The sequence below is a fragment of the Anoplophora glabripennis genome, unplaced genomic scaffold (genome assembly GCF_000390285.2).
Source record: "Anoplophora glabripennis isolate ALB-LARVAE unplaced genomic scaffold, Agla_2.0 scaffold516, whole genome shotgun sequence".
NCBI classification, from domain to species: Eukaryota; Metazoa; Arthropoda; class Insecta; order Coleoptera; family Cerambycidae; genus Anoplophora; species Anoplophora glabripennis.
In genome coordinates, this window is record NW_019416590.1 from 261,443 (window position 1) to 282,829 (window position 21,387).

Sequence of the window (21,387 nt, forward strand, 5' to 3'; positions counted from 1 at the left end):
CTAGATCAAAATGGAACGATAAATTCAGTAAATAAAAAGTCCGTCTTTGACGTGATATACGTGATATCCGCGGTTCAGTCACAATACACCTTCAACATCAGACCGAACCTAACACACAACGAAGTTTTGGGGAAAACTAACCTCGCCAATTTCTTACAGATTTTCATGCACAAATCGGCCATGCAGATGCACGCCAGGGAGCTGAGCGGTCGGTCGGAAGTCAAGCCGCACCAGTGCCAGCAATGCCTGAAGTCGTTCAGTAGTAATCATCAATTGGTGCAACACATTCGAGTACATACTGGTGAAAAGCCGTACAAATGTTCCTATTGCGATCGCCGCTTTAAACAATTAAGTCACGTCCAACAGCACACCAGGCTACATACAGGTGAGTCCGTGAAGACGCTTTCTCCATACATCAGCAATTTTCTAAGTCTAATCTTCCAGCAGCACAACATAGACCGAAGAAAAGAGATTCCTCTACTACCGTGCGTAAGACACTAACTTTACGCACGCCGAACAGTACGTAAAATTTTACTTTTTCGCACTAGTGCGTAAAGTACAAATTTTACGCACTAGTGCGAAAAGTGAATTGTTTATATTTTAATTATCGTAGTTATCCCCGTTGGTTTGCTACAGATATAGTGACTAATATTTTCAAAAAAATTATAGGAAGTATAAAACTGACATACAGGGTGTTTCATAATGATGTGCAAATATTTTGAGGAGGTGTTTAGGAAGTAGTTTTAGGAGGGTACTTCCAATAGTTCATATTTGCTTAGCGTTTCCTATTGATAAAAAAGATTTTTTTGCAAAAAATGCATCAAAAATGACAATCGTTTTTGGTAACTATTATACTAATTATGTGTAATCGGCTGGGAAAAATAATTTATTTTATTGCTCGTAAACCATTAAGTGTACGAAAAAATGGAGTACTATTTTTCTTATTGGAATTGGCTAACGTAGAAAAAAGTTGTGAGAGAAATAAAACCAAGGGGTGCTAATCTCTTTCATTCAAAGACATAAACCAGAAAAAAAGACTACCAAAAAATACCATTCAATTAGTTGTTAACGTGTACCAAAATTCAAATTTTAACCGTTTTCAATCAAAAAAATATATTAGAAGTACCCCCCCCCCCCCCTAAAATTACTTTCTAAACACCTTAAAATATTTGCATATCATTATGAAATACCCTGTATACAGGGTATTTCTAAATAAGTGCGAAATATTTTAGAGGGTGGTTGCCGAAGTTATTTTGTGAAAAAAAGTCCACATAAACGTAGGTCGAAATATGCTTCATTTCCGAGATACAGTGTTTAAATTTTAATTTTCTATTTATTTTTATTAATTTCAAAGAGTTTTAAAGATATTAACTACAAATTTGATGGTTGTACCTTATTTAGAAATATTGACAGCAACCTACTAGATAACGTATCAATAGAAATTAAAAATACTCAACTTGCAATAGAATATATGTTTTATTTTTTCCTCAAAAACGGTGCATTCTACGAAAAAAATTAAAGAGACCAATTTCATTCAGAATTGATGGCGGATTTCTAAAAAAAAAATCAAAACGGGATAAAGTGAGTGGCGTACCTTTTTTTTATAAAAAAAGGTTGTGGCATTCTCGCACGAACGCCACTGGTGGAAATAGAAATATTCGGATCACCCCAAAAAATGCACATTTATCCCTCCAAAGTGTTTTCCAAATTTCGAGTCAATATCTTTAAAACTCTTTGAAATAATAATTAATAAAAATAAATAAAAAATTTAAATTTAAACACTCTGTATCTCGGAAACGAAGCATATTTCGACCTACATTTATATGAACTGTTATTCACAAAATAACTTCGGCAACCACCCCCTAAAATATTTCGCACTTATTTACAAACAGCCTATATACAGTCTGTCCCATGATGGGGTACCGCAACCGCACTCTTGTAAACTTTTTTTATTGTTGATTTTTCGAGCAAAAGTTATTCTTGATAAAAAGTTTTGCTTGTCTTGGGAAGGCATTTGCAGTAATCATATATGTAATAAAACATACAGGGCATCCAAAAAATTTCAAAATGTGAAATTTTCCATAAGCAAAGTGCCTTTAATTTTTGTTTTTCATTAAAAACTGTATTTAACAAAATTGTTGGTGAACTCAAGAAATGCTTAAGTATGGGGTTTAGTCAGAAAATAAGTATAATCATATTTTGCAAACAAGACGCGATTGTTAACTATCTTACTTAAAGCAAATAGAAATTGTAAAACATAATAGAATCCGACTTGTCCGAAAAATGAACGTCACACCAGTTTCTCACTAGAAGTGTGGAATGTGCAGGGCATCCGTCTTGTTGAAATGCTAGTTTTCTTCGGAACTCTAAATTTTCGCTATCTAGTTCTGCCAAAACGAAATTATTGAGAATTTCCAAATATGAATTTTTATTAAGATTTTCTTCCAAAAACTAAGGACCATGATACATTATGCCACACCAGACATTTACTTTTTTTAAATTTTGACTATTAGTTATCAATCAAAAATTTGGATTATCTTTGGCCCAATATCTACAATTTTGAAAGGAAACCACGCCATTAGTTGTAAATATTGATTTGTCAGTAAATAAAATATTATGATGAAAGGATATGTTTTCAATAAATTTCTCGCCCATTGTTAAACAAATGTCCAAACGACGACCATCATCTCCATCAAGTAATTTATGATTAAACATTGGTTTGAATGAATAGATTATGTTGTATACTAAAATTCTTTGAATATGAGATCTGCTAATATCTATATTTTCTTACCTTTTCTTGAATGACATCTTTGGATTGTCTTGTACAGAGTCCATAACTACAACAGGAGTAGCATCGCTACCATTGTATTCTTTACATCGCCAATGGCATCGAATTTTATAATTAGCTTGCGAAGTGCTCTATGAATTATAATTACTTATGGATACTTTTCATTAAAAATTTATATTGCATATCGATTCCATAACATTTCACAATATAAATTCATTGCTCCAGGGTTAGCAATATTAATAAAAAATATTCGGTGGGCAGTTAATGCAACTAAATATGTTGACTATGACGTCGATAAAGAAATATCAATGGTAATTATATGGTATTTAAGATAGTTAAAAATTGCGACGCCTTTTTATTTGCAAAATGTGATTATTGTTCTTTTCTTGACTAAACCCCGTAATTAAGCATTTCTTGAGCTGTCGAACAACTTTGTTAAATACAGTTTTTAACAAAAACAAAAATTAAAGGCACATTGCTTAGGAAAAATTTCACATTTTGAAATTTTAAGGACACCCTGTATGTTATATTACGTATTTATTACTGCCCATGGCTTCCCAAGTCAAGCAAAACCTTTGATCAAGAATAACTTTTTCTCGTAAAATCAACAATAAAAATAGTTTACAAGAGTGAGGTATCCTATCCGGGAACACACTGTATTTAGAAACTCTTAAATATCTTAGCGGAAAAATTAAATGTACACATAAATATAGCATGTATGTATTAAAAGGCTGAAAAGAACATTCTTACTGACCCGAAAAAGTTCTGGCCTGTATTCAGTCAAAACGGAAAGGTTAAAAAATTCCAGATTACCTATGAGGATGTCACTTACAGTGACCCTTGGTAATCAATGCGTTTACTAAATATTTTTGTACTAGTTATTTGCTTTCTGGTCCTTCTTGTGCAATGAATTTTAATTTACACGACAAAGATTTGTCTTATTCTAAAATCAAGTGATCCAACGGCATTTTAATTACAGACCAATAGCTATTAATTGTAACTTAACTAAACTTTTTTTATTTTATCATCTATGATAAACTATATAGGTCTCTTATATCTTTGACCTCAATATTTCAACATGGCCTTGTTGAAGAATGATCTACAGTAATCGGATTTAGCATGTATCACACAGTATATCTGATCCTTTAAATTTGCAACATCAAGTATATTCTGACATACGTAAGACACATCACTTGCTTCTGGTATCGAAGCTTTCTGTTACAACTTACCAGTGTGCGAAGAAGTATCAAAAAAGTTTAACTGTGAAATACGTACGACTTAAATGTAGCAAATACGAAATAATATAACGATGGTAGAAAATGAATTGAAACGATAAAAAGCAGACACGGACAACAGACGCTACTGAAAAATGCATAAATGTCAATTTAGCGTCGCCGGTCATAATGATTCGTTTACAGTAAACAGTAACAAACCATTGCGTCTACATTCCAGATAATCCGATCGCTGATTGGTTGAATGAAATCGTGAAAAATTACACCAATCGCCAGCCGGTAAAACGAAATGTTGGTCGTTTTAGTAATTTTTAGCATTTACCGAAAATTTGTCGACATGAAGAAAATAAAATTACTGGTTCAAACAGACTAGTCACGTGGCTTATAATCATTTAGAAGGCCTTATATTATCAAAGTCTAAACTTTAATTCATTATAAATTACTCTTTATGTGCTTTTCTCCTAGGCATTTTAAAATAGGAGTAGGAAAAAAATCGATAAACAGTAAAAGTTGAGTGTGTGCTACTGTACAATCGCAGTGCAATTAGGAATTTTATCTTGTAATTACGGTAAAAAAGTCTGACCGGGGTAGAGCGGCTCGACTATAATATTGATCTAATAAATAAATAAAATCCCGCATTAAATATTTGATCGACTGCAATGGCCAACCCGATTGGAAAAGAAAATATTTAATTTTCTCTTTTATTAAAGCGATTAGAGGGCTGTTTATTTGAAATCAATTTATAATGGGGCGTTTTTTGCTGCATTTTTTGCCGCTATCATTCACGACTTCCCTTTTAGATTAAATGCTCCGATATACGTTCACTGATTTTTCACCATCTAAATAGGTTAATCGAGCCGATGAAAAAGTTTATCAAATATTCATTTTTCGCGTGTGTCGGAACTTAACAAATTGGTTTTTTATTAAGGGTTAGATAAAACATTTTTGCACAATAGATATTAATTATGGATTATAAAGTTAAAAATAAAAAAGGATATTAGAAGCTCTATAAAAGTTAGTAAAAGATTATAAGCTAAATTGAATTGCTATTTTAAGCCCTTTTTCATTAAAAATGTTTTACAAATTATTAATTTCATTTATTGAGTACGTTAATGTATTTAATATAAACTTTTAACAATATAAATAATAAACTAATATATCAAAGCCATACACACCATATACAATGCAGAAAAACATATAAATAACAGAATATTTATACCTACCAGTAAACGATGATTACTTTTTCGTTTTTATGTTAGATTAAAATCCTCCACGAATGAACTAGAATATAATCAGTGTACATTGTTAAGTTATTAAAAATGGCTAGTAGGCCACGAAGTCTAGAATACTAGATTGTGGTAAAATATCTGAGTGTTAGATGTTTCACTCACGTAAATAAAATGAATACTCAAGAAATGCCTTTGTCACAACTAAATAGTATCTGTAGAGTATTTTCTGGCTCCCAAAAAATATTTTTCCCTTCCACGGAAGATTTGAATTTTTCTCCATTTGTGCGGTAATGAGTTGCCAAAGAAAAAAAGACAGCTTGACAGTTGACAGTTCAGGATTATTAAAGATGGAGAGCTGCACGAAAGAACAAAGCGTTTTTATCGTTGAGCAATATTTTAAAAATAATTAAGGTTTGGCAGCTACAATTCCCATTTTTCGTACAAAATTTAACTTCATCAGTTGTGAAGAAATTAATTGAAAAATTCAGGGAGACTGGATCAATTAGTGATCTTAAACACTTGAGCCGTCCGTCAACAAGTCGTTCAACACCAAACATCGAGGCGGTTCGTGAGAGTGTTGCTGAGAGTCCAGGAAGATCAATTCGGCACCGTGGTCAAGAATTGGACAGTTCGACAAGATCTCTACAGCGTATTCTTATGAAAGATTTGTACCTTCATGCTTCCAAAGTTCAATTGATTCAAAAAGTGAAGCCTACTGACCACGTAGAGGGAACAGAGTTCGATTAATGGATTATGGAACAAGTGGATGCTGATTTTTCGAACAGTCATCATTTTGATCTTGATGATTTCGTTAATCTAGAAAATTGTCGCATTTGGTGTTCATAAAGTCCACGAATGATTGTTAAAAAACAAATGTATCCATAATGTATCACCATTTGGTGCGGATTTTGGGCTGGATGCATCATCGGATCATTCTTCTTCGAAAATGCGGCTGGTCAGACAGTAACAGTTTATGGTACTCGTGATCACATGTTAATCCAGTTTTTTGTGCCTAAATTGTAAGATATAGATGTAGACGACGGCGACGTGTGGTTTCGACAAGATGGTGCCACATGCCATACAGCCCGAGAAATAATCCAATTACTGCATGAATCATTTGCTAGTCGTGTAATTTCTCGATTTGGTAATCAGAATTGGCCACCCAAATCATGCGATTCAACGCCGTTGCACTTTTTCTGTGGGGTTTCTAAGAGTCTAAGATTTATGCCAACAAATCGAACACCGCCCACGCCAAGCCTTGAAGGAGGGAATTGAGCGCTGTATCAATGAAATTCAGCCACATTTATGTAAAACGGTCATGGAAAATTTCAACAAAAGAATGCGTACGTGCCAGAAAAGCGGTGGAAGCGTTCTACCCGATTGTATGCATTCCATACATAACCAGTATACTGTATACTTTATTTTAATAAATAAAATTTACAGTATTTAATTTAAAACCTATGTTTTCTATGAAAATTACTTTTTGCGTGATTTTGGAACTAAGGAGTGTCATAATGATACAAGTAAAAGCCTATCTACGATCGTGTCAAGAGTGACATTTTTACATAATTTCCAGTGCATTGGCATTCATGAGAACCTATGCAATAAAAGCCATGATTAGTCGACTTTAGTTCTATCAGTAAGAACATCAACATTTCATTCATTCTTAATTTTTAACATCTACTTTGCAATTAACACAATGTTCACAAAAATGTGTCACAAAATATTGACTAATAAGAAGTCCAGTCCAGAGTTTTAAGTATATATGAGAGCGAAAAGTCTCTCGTAACATCAAACCTGTGACGTGGCAACCAGCCCAGAAATTGTTCAATTTGTAAAGAACACAAGGCATTACTCGAGATAGAACACACTCCATAGTTCAGTAATGAAAATCCACAACTTAAAAACTCATTTGCGCAAAGAAATTTCTGTATACAGTTATGAAAATGTTCATGAAACTGTAAGTATAACCACGAAGGATGAGCATCTTGTCTAGGTCAACGTAGTATAACTACGATATAGTGCCCAATATGTAGTCATGAGATCACCACGTTTAAGTCTGTCAACGTTAAACATATATAGTATTTCTTCATCAGAGACCCGATGACACCATACAGTAGTGTTACTGCAGCATGATGAACTGATTCCATAAGATTACGCTCACGCACCAACTTGCAGAGCTATATTCTAATATAGGATGAATGTCTTGTATAAACAGGCAGAGAAATTAATGTTTGGTTTGGAAAATACTTTGTTAAATAAGCAAAGAGAACTTTCAGCTCATTGTTTGCCGATAGTCCATAAAAGGATTGCCATAAATGTTGGTATTATCGACAAGGCGATAACATTTGGAGATTAAAATAACATGTACATCAGGTGTAGCTCATTAAATATAATAGGGGTCCTAAAACAGAGCCTTGAGGAAGCTGCTACCTACCTTGAACCTGAATTTACGCGTACTAAGAAATTGAGATAACTGCTAATTACTACTATTAACACAGCATTTAACTTTCTTATTTTTTGTTCAGCAACAGTTTCTACCCAGTAATATGTTTCTTTATTCCTGTTTTAAAACTGGTCGCAGTGTAGCAGGAGATATTATAGCTGAAAGAACGTTGAAACACAGCAGACTAGTGTCTGGACATAACAATGATGAGTAATTATATCGCTGAAAATTTATACCACGTGTTAGTTTTTTCGGACATACTGCTAAACGGACAACAAATCTCTCCTCCAACTTTAACGACTTAGATAAAACAAAAAGCGACATCTCATGATCAAACTTTGGAACATTATAGCAAAATTTTAGACAGGAATTTTGTAATTTCTAAATTTATTTTATCTTTCACTGCAAGCGCTGGCCAATACAAAATGTAGCAATAAGCAAAAAATGAGAAAATTAATGTGTCAGCAATCCTTGTTCATGTAAAGCACTTTTGCAACAAATGTAACACATGCGCATCATACCTGAGATTGTTATCAACATGATACTTCTAGATTTTTTACACATGTAGAAGGAATTAGATCAACTCCATTTATATTGATTTTGAAGTTATTATACACTTCTTCATTGACAAATATTATCGACTGAGATTTCGTTTCATTCAAAACTAGACCAGACATTCCAAAACTTCAGCATTTTTTTAGGTCTTTCTTGATATTATTTACCGCCGCAAGCATGTTAGCTAGGGAAAAGGAATAATAGATTTGTCTATCACCAGCATATTCGTGAAATTTACAAAACGAAAAAAAATTAAAAAAGTCAGGACTCAGACTGTTACAAATTCGCTTCTCACTATAGAAATCTCGAAAACGGTAAGAGATACAAACTAGCTTAAATGGAAGCAAAGTTGCGTAATCAGGGGACCAACATTATGCATCTAAAAAATTAAGGCTAACACGATTAATTTTCAAAATATTTGAAAAAAAAACGAAATTTTGGAAATCCGTTTTTGTTTCATTTCAGCCTTATATTGAAAAAAAAAAACACTTTCTCATGGCCACTTTTTGCCCTCTATCGAATGGCATAATCAATTTATATATATATAACATTTCGTGTCTCCAGGACCATCATCAACTTCATTTTTTTAAATACGGCCCTAGAAATTTTGTTACATCTTTTGGAAGCCTTCATGACCCCTAATACTGTACTGCCTCAGCCCGAACCAGATTCAGACGTTTTGTCTCGAAAAATTTATCTTCATTGTATTCGTTCCATTATCTAAATAATTTTTTATTTAAATTTCTTTGTTTATTGAATTATCGTACACTGTAAGTTTCGTTAGACCCTGTGACATCCATCTAGTTATTTAAACTATTACCGCCACGCATTAAAATAAAAAATTATTAGAGTTTATTCCCGTGTCCATAGTTATTTCTAGGCTTCTCGAGTGCTCAAAATTCATACAAATTCTGATCTATTTTATTCAGGATATTGATACAAATACATCTGACATGCTTTTTCACAGTTGCGGTTACAGGTATAATAAATTCCGATAATATTACGCTGATCTTCAACCTTTGCCAAAACGAAAATATTTTTGAACATTTACTAAGAATTAATTTGTCATAATAAAATTAAAATTTTTATAAAAATTTTTAATTTTGACGCAACAACTTATTGAGTTATGTATGACCAAGTGATGGTACTAGTTAATAATAATAAATGTTTTATTGTAACGCGTGGAGGTAATAATTTAAATAACTAGATGGATTTCACAGGGTCTAAGGACACTTATAGTGTAGATAATTATATAAGGCTGAAATGAAACAAAAACGGATTTCCAAAATTTCGTTTTTTTTCAAATATTTCGAAAACTAATTATGTTAGCCTTGATTTTTTAGAGGCATAATGTTGGTCCCCTGATTACGCAACTTTGCCCCCATTTAAGCTACTTCGTACCTCTTACCGTTTCCGAGATCCCTGAAGTGAAAAGCGAATTTGTAACAGTGTGTATAGCGAAAAGCAACGGCCATAAAGTACATCCATGAGGTACACCTTTGTTCAATGTAATGTAATATGAAAACGAATTTATCATCCAGCCCAAAGTATTTAAGCTTCAGAAAAAGAATCCTGTGGTGCGTCAAAAACCTTACTATAGTAGGTACTAAACAGATTTTTAATTTATTGTCGGAAGCTCTAATTAAAAGCCATAGACGTTTTACTGTGTAATGAACGAAAACCCGATTGTAAATTATTCATTAAGATGTTGCATTCAATTTTAAACATTTGGACGTTTGGCTATTTTAAAAAATATGACAGTTTCCACTTGAATGAAAAATATAAGCCCACAAAACTGAAGATGAAAGCACTTAATATTGAGAAAAGATAACATGTTTTATAACATATTTCATTTTCCAAATGTTAATTGTGTATTCTAATGTTCACATAATCTAATATATTTAGCATATTTTTCACCACATTATCTCTTTTATCGAGTTTTTAAAAAATTCTTGACGCTATGAAACATTCAACTCTAGATTTTACTTTACGTCTCTTCTTAAAAAATCTTAAATGCAGTGACGAACAACATTGGTATTCTATATAAAACGTGTTGAATATCAATACTTGATAACTTAATATTATAACGCGATCGACTACTTGTAAAAATTGACGTCAATAAAAACAGTTTCTGAATTAATTTCATGTTGCAATAGATGGTGGATATTCTGTGTCGGTAAAGCGAAGAAAACAAAATTTTGACCAGCTGAATTAAACTTTTACAACTTAATAAATTTAATGATGATTTTTAAACACTATTAAAACAAATTAAAGAGAATATATGAGATATGTATTTAAAATAATAAAAAATTTTCATATCATGGTTTAATGGAATGGAAAGTATTATATTATGCAATAAAATTTATAGACATAAAAGAATAATAAAATCGTAATTATGTTTAAAGTTGAATTACTCTTTAATTAAAAGTAAATTTCACGAATTTTGATAGTAAGAACATTTATAATAACATTAAGTTAGGAAAGTATCTGCTATTTTAAATTTGTGTTTACTTTAAGAATAACAGAAATAAGTTCTTCTAAACGGTAAAATCAGTATTTAATTTTTAAAACACGTACATATAAAAAATAAAAATGCTTAATTACAAAGCGAAATTAAATCAGTTAATGTTTCAAAAGCTTTCTCTTTTTAAGACAAAACACAATTACAACCAATAATGATAAACATTTTCAAAAGGCTATGAAAAACTTATTACCTATTATTCTAAATTTGTTATTTTTTATTTTATATTTTCAGGATTTTCACTAAATTCTGTTGAAACTATTAAAATTTCCTAGATAGATATAACTTTTTCATGTTTTAAAAAAATTCAGGTGAAACATTTTTATAGCTCATTCATGTACATAGGAAGTTTGAATAGTATAAAATACTATTTATTCATTACCTATATCTTACGGGTTGATTTAAAAGTTTATGAATTTTATAGCAATATTCGGAAGACCTTCAATATAAACTCAAAAATGTTTTTATTGTTACCAGTAGTCCATAAGTTTTGTCAGTAACATTTTCACCAAAGAGTAGGTATTCCATAAATTTGATAGTGTCATTGGTTACCTAGTGAATTTCCAATTAATGAAATCTTTTACTTTTGCTCGAGGAACGAACCAATTTAGAGATCTGTTTTCTATACTAAAGTGAGCTTACATCACTATAAGTAGATCGAAAATATCTCTAAAATCATTCATTGTACAAAAACAGTTTATGCGAGTGTTTCATTAAAAATGCAATTTTAAATAATAAATCAAAGTTAAAAAAATCATGGACGTAGAAATTTTGATATTTTTTAGAAAATAAAAAATATCTACGCCAATAATTTTTTTAAATTTGATTTATATTGATGATGTAGGTATTTTTGTGGAACGAAAAATTGGCAACAAAAACAGACTAATCGAATTTTCGTCGAAATTCTGAGGCTCCTAGATCAATTTTTCGCTGACTGCGTAGTACAAAAATATATGGGAGCAAAAATGCTGAAAAATTTTTTTGACCCTCTAAATTTTACTTTTTTTAGTGAAAATGAAATTTAAAAAAATGGTGAGCAAGCCCATTTTACGTAGAATACAAAAATGGCTGCGCAACTTTCGAAAAAATAATGCGCAGCCGCGCACCCGCGCAGCTTAGAGGAAACTTTATCCTAGATATACTGCCTCTGACTTACTGGTTAACATATTTTTAAGTCATCTTAAATACTCAGATAAATCAGTGGCACAAGTTTCATCAGTCTAGATTAAATTACTACCCACGATCATATGAAACTTTTGCCTAAAATTTGTTTTCTGTTTTACCGGCTTGTGGTTGACGAGATTTTGTTGAACCAATCAGCAATCGAATTATATCAATAGTTGACATAAAGGTTTGTCAGTGTTCATTGTAAACAAATATTGCTGACTCTAGGATTTAGGGACTTTTAGTTTACAGTACCAGTCGTGCAATGTTGGTTGCCTAAACTAGAGATTTAAAAAATAATATGAGTTTGCTATATAAACTATATTCGAAATACTTCGTTAAGAAAATATCACTTAGAAAACGCTGAGTCGTACGAAACGATGGAGAACTTCTTTCTTCCAAAACGAATGAAGAATCGAAAACTGATTTTTATTTTATGAAAAAGCAGTGGCGTACCAATTTTTTCTTTAGAAATATTCAGTAACGTGCTAGTGCGGACGCCACTGGCAATACTAAAAATAATGTTTTTCATTACAAAACGTACTGTCTCGATGCTAGTTAACATCTACAAAATTTCATTGAAATATCTTTTGGCAACAATTAATAAATTTGATTTTAATGATTTTTAAACCAATCCTGAACACCTTGTGTTTTCTTAACGAAGCATTTCTTCGAATATAGTTTATATAGCAAACTCATATTATTTTTTAAATCTTTATCGGTCCCTGAAGTTTTCGCATCAGAAACTATATCACACCGTATAATAATATAAATTTAAATTTAATACTGATTTAGAACGTATCTAATAATAACCACTTTTGAAAATGATATACAGGGTGTTAAAAAAAAGTCTAAAATATTTAAGGAGGTAATAGTATGAACCAAAATAAGCAGAAATGTCTCAATAAACATGGGTCCGCAAAGTAACGGTTGCGGAGATATGGAATGTTTTATGTTTTTTAGCCCCTTTTTTTATTTTGCAAAAACGTTGTGTATTTTCTTATAATAGTTGGTTGATGTTTAGTGAAATAAACAGTACGTATTTGACAGTTGTTCTCAGTGCACAAGTTTTCTTTCGCTATGGCTGGTTACTCTAACGCAGAATTAACAGACATGCATTTCATGTATGGTCGTGCTAATGGGAACGCCACCGAAGCGCGACGTCTTTATGTTGACGCTTATCCAAATCGCCAGATTCCTTCACAACGCATGTTTGGAAGAATTCACCAAAGATTGCGTGATACCGGTTCCTTGAGCAAACAGTGCCATTTATCCGGAAGACCAAGGTCGGTATCCACTCCTAGAGCAGAAGAAGAAATTCTAGCACTGGTAGAGCAGAATCCAGGTACGAGTGTGCGGAGAATATCAGCCGAGGTAGGAATTAGTGGTCCTCTTGTTTGGAGAATCCTTCACGAGCAACTGCTTTATCCATACCATGTGCAACGAGTACAGGCCTTAAATCCAATAAATGATCATCAAGCACGTTTGGTTTTTTGCCGCTGGTTTCTACGTCATGATGCTGAAGACCCTCGTTTTCTTGCAAACATTCTTTTTACTGATGAGGCCGGGTTCACAAGAAATGGAGTGTTTAATTTTCACAATACGCATATTTGGGCCGACGAAAATCCTCATGCTCTAATAGAATCTGGACATCAGGCACGTTTTTCATTAAACATTTGGATGGGTATTGTAGGTGACAGGTTTCTAGGTCCTGTTGTTTTACCAAACCGATTAACAGGCGCTGCTTACCTCAACTTTCTGCAGAACACACTGTATGAGTTTTTGGAAGACATTCCTTTGAATCAGAGGCAACAAATGTGGTTCCAGCATGATGGTGCTCCAGCTCATTTTTCCATGGCCGTTAGAGAGCATTTACACCAAACTTTTCCACATAGATGGGTAGGAAGGGCCGGACCTGTTTTATGGCCTCCAAGATCGCCTGATCTGAACCCTCTAGATTTCTTTGTTTGGGGATATTTGAAGACATTAGTGTATGGTACTCCTGTAAATAGCCTGGAAGAGCTGCAGCTACGGATTAATCAAAAGTGTCAAGAAATCCAAACCAAGGAGGGTGTTTTCGAAAGAGTTCGAATATCGTTGAGACGAAGATGTCGTGCCTGCTTGGAAATGGACGGAGGGCACTTTGAACATCTTCTGTAACTTTGTTTTTTGTTTGTTAAAAGCTTCCTTTGTCGGTTTATTCCTAATAAAATAAAATGTTTGAAAAACGAATAGTGGTCCATATCTCCGCAACCATTACTTTGCGGACCCATGTTTATTAAGACGTTTCTGCTTATTTTGGTTCATACTATTACCTCCTGAAATATTTTACACTCTTTTTTTAACACCCTGTAGGTATAAGAAACAATTATGGCATGTAAAATTAACATCTTTCATTTTATCCATCAAGTGCGTGCTCTTATACGCATCTCCCGTAACCCTTTTTCCACGCCTTGATGCAATTACCTCTAAATTTCAAATTTCTTCATATGAACCAAAACCGACACTACATAAAGCTTCCAGATAACCTTCGATATTTCCTTGCATACCCTCGCAGGACGCGACATAATGTTAGATTAGAGTGTCACTATAATAATTACATATGTAGTGCCGTCCAGCGGGGCCCCAGTGTCCATAGTAAGGCAAACGAACAGCTATGACTCCTGATTTGTATTTGTACGCATATATAGCAAAATTGGGCCCCAGCGTCCGATGATAGTGTTCGATAATGTGCAATATATGCGTCCATTACATTATTTCGCCGCAGTGTGCTGAAATTCCAATCAAAAACCGACTGTTCAATTGCGGCTTACGCGTTAGGGTGAGAGTTGTACCTTACGGAACGAGCGGACGCATATGCATTCGGGTTTGGTCTGGCATCGCGATTGAATGCATTATGGCCCTTAGTGCCGAACTTTATTTATTTGCAATTACCGATTTCAATATATTATTTACGATTGGTATTTGCATAAATTACATATAGTTTATAATAATTGGCGCTGTACGCCAGTTGGTCCTAAATTTGAGCAAAGTGGATTGATGATTATTGTTACTATTAGGCATATATACATATAATCCAGACTGCCTTCCTATATTATATTATTATATACTGGGTGAGACAAGAGTTTGCAAGAACAAGCTATATTTTCACACACATCTAATATGGTATTTTAAATGAAAGGATACAACCGCTTGATTAAATTTTTTCATGCATTCACCAATTTCGTTTTAAAATTTGTTTGGTACGAAAATGCTTATTGGAATTGAATTAAATTATTATTCAGATTTCGTGACTGTTTTACTTTTCGAAGTTGATTTTTTGTAATGTAAAATATTGAGTGTTAATTTTACACAAGAATAGCGCTCGAAGTAAATACATTTAAGCCTTTCTCGGAATTAAAATCGCGGTAAAATTGTCAGTGTTAAATTTTACATTGAAAAAACTCGGAGTAATTCACATTTATCTACACCCATTAATATGATTTTATCACAAAGTTATTAAAAATAAATCATATCTTATTCAAAATTAAAATCGCAGAAAAAAATCGAGTGTTAAAAGTTTTCATTGAAATAACATTCGAATTAATTCACCCACGAGGATAACAAGCATTTCCAAAAGCCGTTTTAAAAATAAAACAAAAGTTAAAACCACAGTAAAAGTTTGAGTGTTAAATTTCACACTGAAAATGCAAATTTAATTTTAATTCAAAATTAAAATCGGAGTAAAAATTGGAATGTTAGATTTTACTTTGAAATAACACTCGAAGTACATAATTCCCATTTACTTCACTCACGAGTACAATTAGAGTTTTGTCCAAAAGTCGTCAAAATAAAACTAGCTTAATCTTTATCAGAAATTGAAGTTACAATAAAAGTTTGAGTGTTACATTTTTCATTGAAATATCAATTGGAGTAATTCTCATTTATCTGCAGCCATGACTAATAAGCATTTTGTACGAAGGTTAACGAAACAAAACAAATTTAATCTTTATCCGGGACTAAAATCACTGTAAAAGTTCGAGTGTTAAATTTTAATTGAAATATCAATGGGAGTAATTCTTATTTATCTGTAGCTACGACTAAAATAAGAATATTGTCCAAAAGTTAAAAAAAAAACAAAACTTTAATTTTTAATCGAAATTAAAATCACTGTAAAAGTTTGAGTGTTAAATTTTACACCGAAATAACACGGAGTAATTCACATTTATCTACACGCATGAGTATAAATGTGTTCAAAAGTTGTTAAAAATTTAAATTTAATTTTTATTCAGGATTAAACCGGGAGTAAAAATTGGAGTGGTAAATTTTACATTGAAATAACACTGGAAATAATTTCCATTTATTTCAACCACAAATATAATTAGAGTTTTATCCAAAAGTTGTCAAAACCCTAATCTTTATTCAAGGTTAAAGTTGCAGTAAGAGTTTAAGTGTTAAATTTTACATTGAAATAACTATTGCAGTAATTCATATTTATCTGAACTCACGACTAAAATAAGAATTTTGTCCAAAAGTTAACAAAACAAAATAATTTTAATCTTTATTGGGGATTAAAATCACTGTAAAAGTTTGAGTGTTAAATTTTACACTGAAACAATAAGAGGTAATTTGCATTTATCTACCCGCATAAGTTTACATGTGTTCAAAAGTGGTTAAAATTACAAATTTAATTTATAATCAATACTAAATTCGGAGTAAAAATTGGAGTGTTAAATTTTACAATGAAATAACACTCGAAGTACATCATTCCCATTTACTTCACCCACGAGTATAATTAGAGTTTTGTCCAAAAATTGTCAAAAAACAACCCTAATCTTTATTCAGGGTTAAAGTTGCGGTAAAAGTTTGAGTGTTAAATTTTACACTGAAGTATCAATTGCAGTAATTCTTATTTATCTGCACCTACGACTGAAATAAGAATTTTGTCTAAAAGTTAACAAAACAAAATAATTTTAATCTTTATTGGAGATTAAAATCACTGTAAAAGTTTGAGTGTTAAATTTTACACTGAAATAACAAGTGGTAATTTGCATTTATCTGCACACATGAGTATAAATGTGTTCAAAAGTTGTTAAAAATTCAAATGAATTGTTATTCAATATTAAAATTGGAGTAAAAATTGGATTGTTAAATTTTACATTGAAATAACTCTCAAAGTAATTTCCATTTACTTCGTTCATGAGTATAATCAGGGTTTTGTCCAAAAATTGTCAAAATAAAACAACTCTAATCTTTATTTGAGATTAAAGTTGCAGTCTGAGTGTTAAATTTTACGTTGAAATATTAATTGCGGTAATTTTGATTTATCTACATAAAGTATATCTCTATACTAAAATAAAAATTTTGTCCAAAATTTAACAAAACAAAACAAAACAAATTTAATCTTTATTCGGGAATAAAATTGCAATCAAAGTTCGAGTGTTAAATTTTACATTGAAATCATACTCAGAGTAATTCGCATTTGTCTACACACGTGAGTATAAGTACTTTATTCAAAAGTTGTTACAAAAATAAAAATTGCTGTAAAAATTCTTGTGTTAAATTTTACATTAAATAACGCTCGGAGTAATTCATATTTATCTACACCTAGTGTTATTCAGACTTTGTTAAAAGTAAAACAAACTTAACATTTACTCAGAATTAAAACCGCAGTAAAAATTTTGAGTATAAATTTGCCCAAATGTTGTTAAAAATTAAACAAATTTAAGCTTTATTACGGATTCTCGCAGTAAAATTTGATTGTTAAAGCCTGCCTTTAAATAAAGCATGCTCATTTTGAAATTTTTGATACAGAGTTGCCAAATGATCAATTTTATCTTAAAATTTGTTATATACGAAATTGATGACTATAAAAAATAAAACTTTTATTTGTGATTAAAATTACATATTACATATAAAAAATGTAAAACGCTTTTAAGGCCAGCGAAATAACACAAATGAAAAATGCATCACGAACATTTTAGTTTTTTATCGAGATAACAGTTCAACGCTACCCCTTGGATGTTAATTTAAGTTTAATTTAATTTTATCAAGGTAACATGTCACACTCAAGCATTTTAACGTATTAAACGTGTTTTTTACATGACATGCCAGCTAACAAGTTCAATATTCAAAAACTTAATTTAAAAATGACATATTTCTTCTTGCTGCAAATATTAGGATTTAATTTTAAGCGTTTTTTATTTTAAATCTAATTTAGCTTTATTACTATTTTAGAATTCCGGAAGTGCATCCGTCTAGATTGTTATATATTTATATTCATTTTAGATAAAATATGATCCGGCCTTCAGATTTTAACGCACAATTTTTCTTTAAATAAATTAGATTACTTTTATAACAGTGTATTATATATGAGGTAATTAAAAAATATCTTTTATTCCCAAAAGTTCACAAATTTACTAAAAAGTTGAGTGTTAAATTTTATAACACTGCGCTTGTGAGTTGTTGTGATAAAAATTAAAACATTTTTGAAACCAAATAAATGACACTCATAAAACGAAATTTTATTTTTTTGATAAAATAATACTTAAAAACAACTACCCCTTGGGGGTAGTTGTTTTTTTATTATTTATTTAAATCTACTTTGTACTTCCATTTTTTCTCCTGTTTTTTATCCCCTCTAAAAGCTGTTCTAGTTACGCCTATGTCTGGAAGTGAGAACATTCCACAAATTTTAAAAGTCGGCCCAATATTCTTCTTTGAAATTTAAAATTCTCGTCCTCCCAACACATTATTTAAAGGCTTAACAACTAATATTAGACATAACCGGCACATTTAAATTTTTACGACTTTTTAATTTATCATCATTTTCGATAATAGCTGTTCACTCACTGGAATACTAATGGCGTGTCGTAAAAAAATTACCGCGTTGAATATATTACTTATTTAACGCTTCCGAACGGGGAGAAAAATCTGCATCACTTAATATCCCTCCAAAGACAATATCACACGGAATCAAAGCGAAATATTTAGTTTGCTATGTGAATTGGAAATAGACTTTAATAGTTAAATCAATAAGTGGCTATTTTTCAGTAGGTACCTACTCGGTGTGCAATGTAGTGAAAACCCTACATATTTTTGCCATATCTGTAAATTTTTTAATTTCGAAAACATTTCCCTGCGGATAAATAAAAATTTAACGAAAGCACGTTTTTGTTTCAAATATGCATCCCGTTTTCCAATAAAATCCATATTTGAAATTGGGAGGTTTGAACAATTGTGAAACAGCTATAGAAGTGCATGTGCATTGAAACCAATGGATACGTATGGGAAATTTTCAATTTGATAGTATAGGCCGTTGGGATAGATGTTGGAGCGCTATGTGTTACCCCAAAATCACGTGAAATGGTAAATTTCTCGTACGGGGATTTTATAACAATATTTAACTCTTATAAGCTTAATCTGATGTTTTTATGTTTAAAAAATTAAGATCTAGTCTTCTAGAACGCAAAAAGGACACAAGTAAACCCGTTTGTGAAAAAATATAACTATTGCGACAAGTAAAATTGATATAATTCCAGTTTTTAGTAATTTACACAGTTGTTCTGCAGTCAATACTACCTTATGGGACAGTATTTTGAGTACAGCTCAGTGATCTAATTATTAAATCAAGTCTTAACCGGTACTCAAAATACTGGCCCTAATAATACATATTATTTAAAAAAAAAAACTATACCAAGGTTTTCATGACTTTCGCAAATCTATTTGGCGTTGTCAGTAAACAGTTAAGGCACCTGAAGGTGTTAGCTTAGTTAGTGAAACTAGGACAGAGCAGCATTTTGTAAAAGCATTATCAATTACTCTTATACTGTCCTAACTAAATCTTTTAGTAGCGTTTTTGTTTAATTCTATGTATTAAAGAAAATTCGGATGCTTCATTGAACATTTTTTAAGGAAATATCACTTAAACCATCATTTAAATAGCTCTGCGTTTTCTATAAATTTAACTTTGTAATTTTGAACTGTTCTTAAACTGATTATCAAAAATTTGTTCTGTATGTGTGTGTTTTTTTCTTAAAGAAAACCAATACAGTGTTGGTATTTTTGTGTCAATTTTCTTTTGAAAAATACGCGTATATTTTCAAGGAAGCGCGCGTTATTTCCGTGGAATTTTTGTCTGCGCCCCTAGATTTAAAATTAATCTCTCATATCCAGTTAGGTATATAATGCATACGTGTTGTTCAAACTACACAAAATGCATATGTGTGGATTTCTGCACAAAACTATATTCCTCTGTTATATACAACGGCCAAGCGCCGCCCACACCAATATATCACATGTACGGGGTATTCACCCTCTTCCCTCCCCGTTGTACGTACCCCCTACCCGTAGATAGACACCCACAGCAATCTGGGATGCATATACATACATACACACAGTTGCAATCATTGCAGCAGCGCCATTTTGAATCGGAAAATGATATAAAAAATGTCACATTTGATTGCGTCGCGTTTATTATTGTATTTGTCACTGCCCGATCGAAAATAAATACTACGTTTAGGTAAATACGGAAAAAATGGATTCAATTTTGTCGTGATGAGCCGAATTCACGTTTCTACACTTAAAATCGAAATGTTATCCTGCGCCTACTTTGTTGTAATAAAAAATAAGTTTCTCGATCGTTGAAAATATAACATATATTTTTGAAAACAGTTTCAATAATAGGGAAACATGTTTATTTTAATTCAATTTTTATTACTTATTCTTATTACAGATTAATTGGTACAAATCAAACGAGGTCTTTTCTATTAATACAATTAATTAAATAACTCGAATTGTTTAGTTGCATTGTTAAAAGACAAGAAATTGTTTGTGTCATAAAATTGAAGCTTTGACAAAAAATATTTTTTTCAACAGCTTTTAACCAACAACGTCTCAATTCAAACAAGTTCAAATGTAAATCTTTTTTCTGAATTCCTCTCATATATTAATGATTTTCTTTTACCCATAACGACTGGATCAAACATAATCATGATTTAAAAAATTACTATAGGACATCAAATAATTTAATCATTCCTGTGCAAACGAAAATGACTATTATTTGAGATATTTAAGTATAGGAATAGAAATTGACACATAAAAGAATATTTCATTTAATAAATTAGTTACCATTAAATAAGAAAAATTATGTGGAAGGTTATAATAACGGTATAGGTACACGAATGGCAGGAATTTTTAGGTTGTTCACGAAAACTGACAAGAACGGCCGACATAATATACCAAATAGTTCATATAAAAAAATATAAAACTATAGACATAGGTAGATAGTAATTAAAAATGCCCATACCACTGCTGTGTAAAAGAGGGTTGCTGGCCATATCCGGTCTCTAATTTTTTTTATTTCTAGCTTGTCAAATGGATTCTAAAGGACTTTTCAGATGCTACGCTTGTTGCTACATTTAAAACTTTGAAAAAACTCTAAAAAGGAATTTATATGAAAACTCTAAAGATTC

At 31.5% G+C, this 21,387-nt stretch overlaps 1 protein-coding gene across 3 annotated transcripts in view; it reads left to right on the forward strand.

The window, feature by feature from the left end:
* LOC108914543 (zinc finger protein 143-like) overlaps positions 1-21,387 on the forward strand; it is a 144,766-nt gene that overhangs the window by 54,743 nt on the left and 68,636 nt on the right. For all 3 annotated transcript variants that reach the window (XM_018720370.1, XM_018720372.1, XM_018720371.1), the window contains exon 2: positions 160-385. In XM_018720370.1, coding sequence (XP_018575886.1) covers positions 160-385 — 226 coding nt within the window. The remainder of the gene's footprint in view (positions 1-159; positions 386-21,387) is intronic.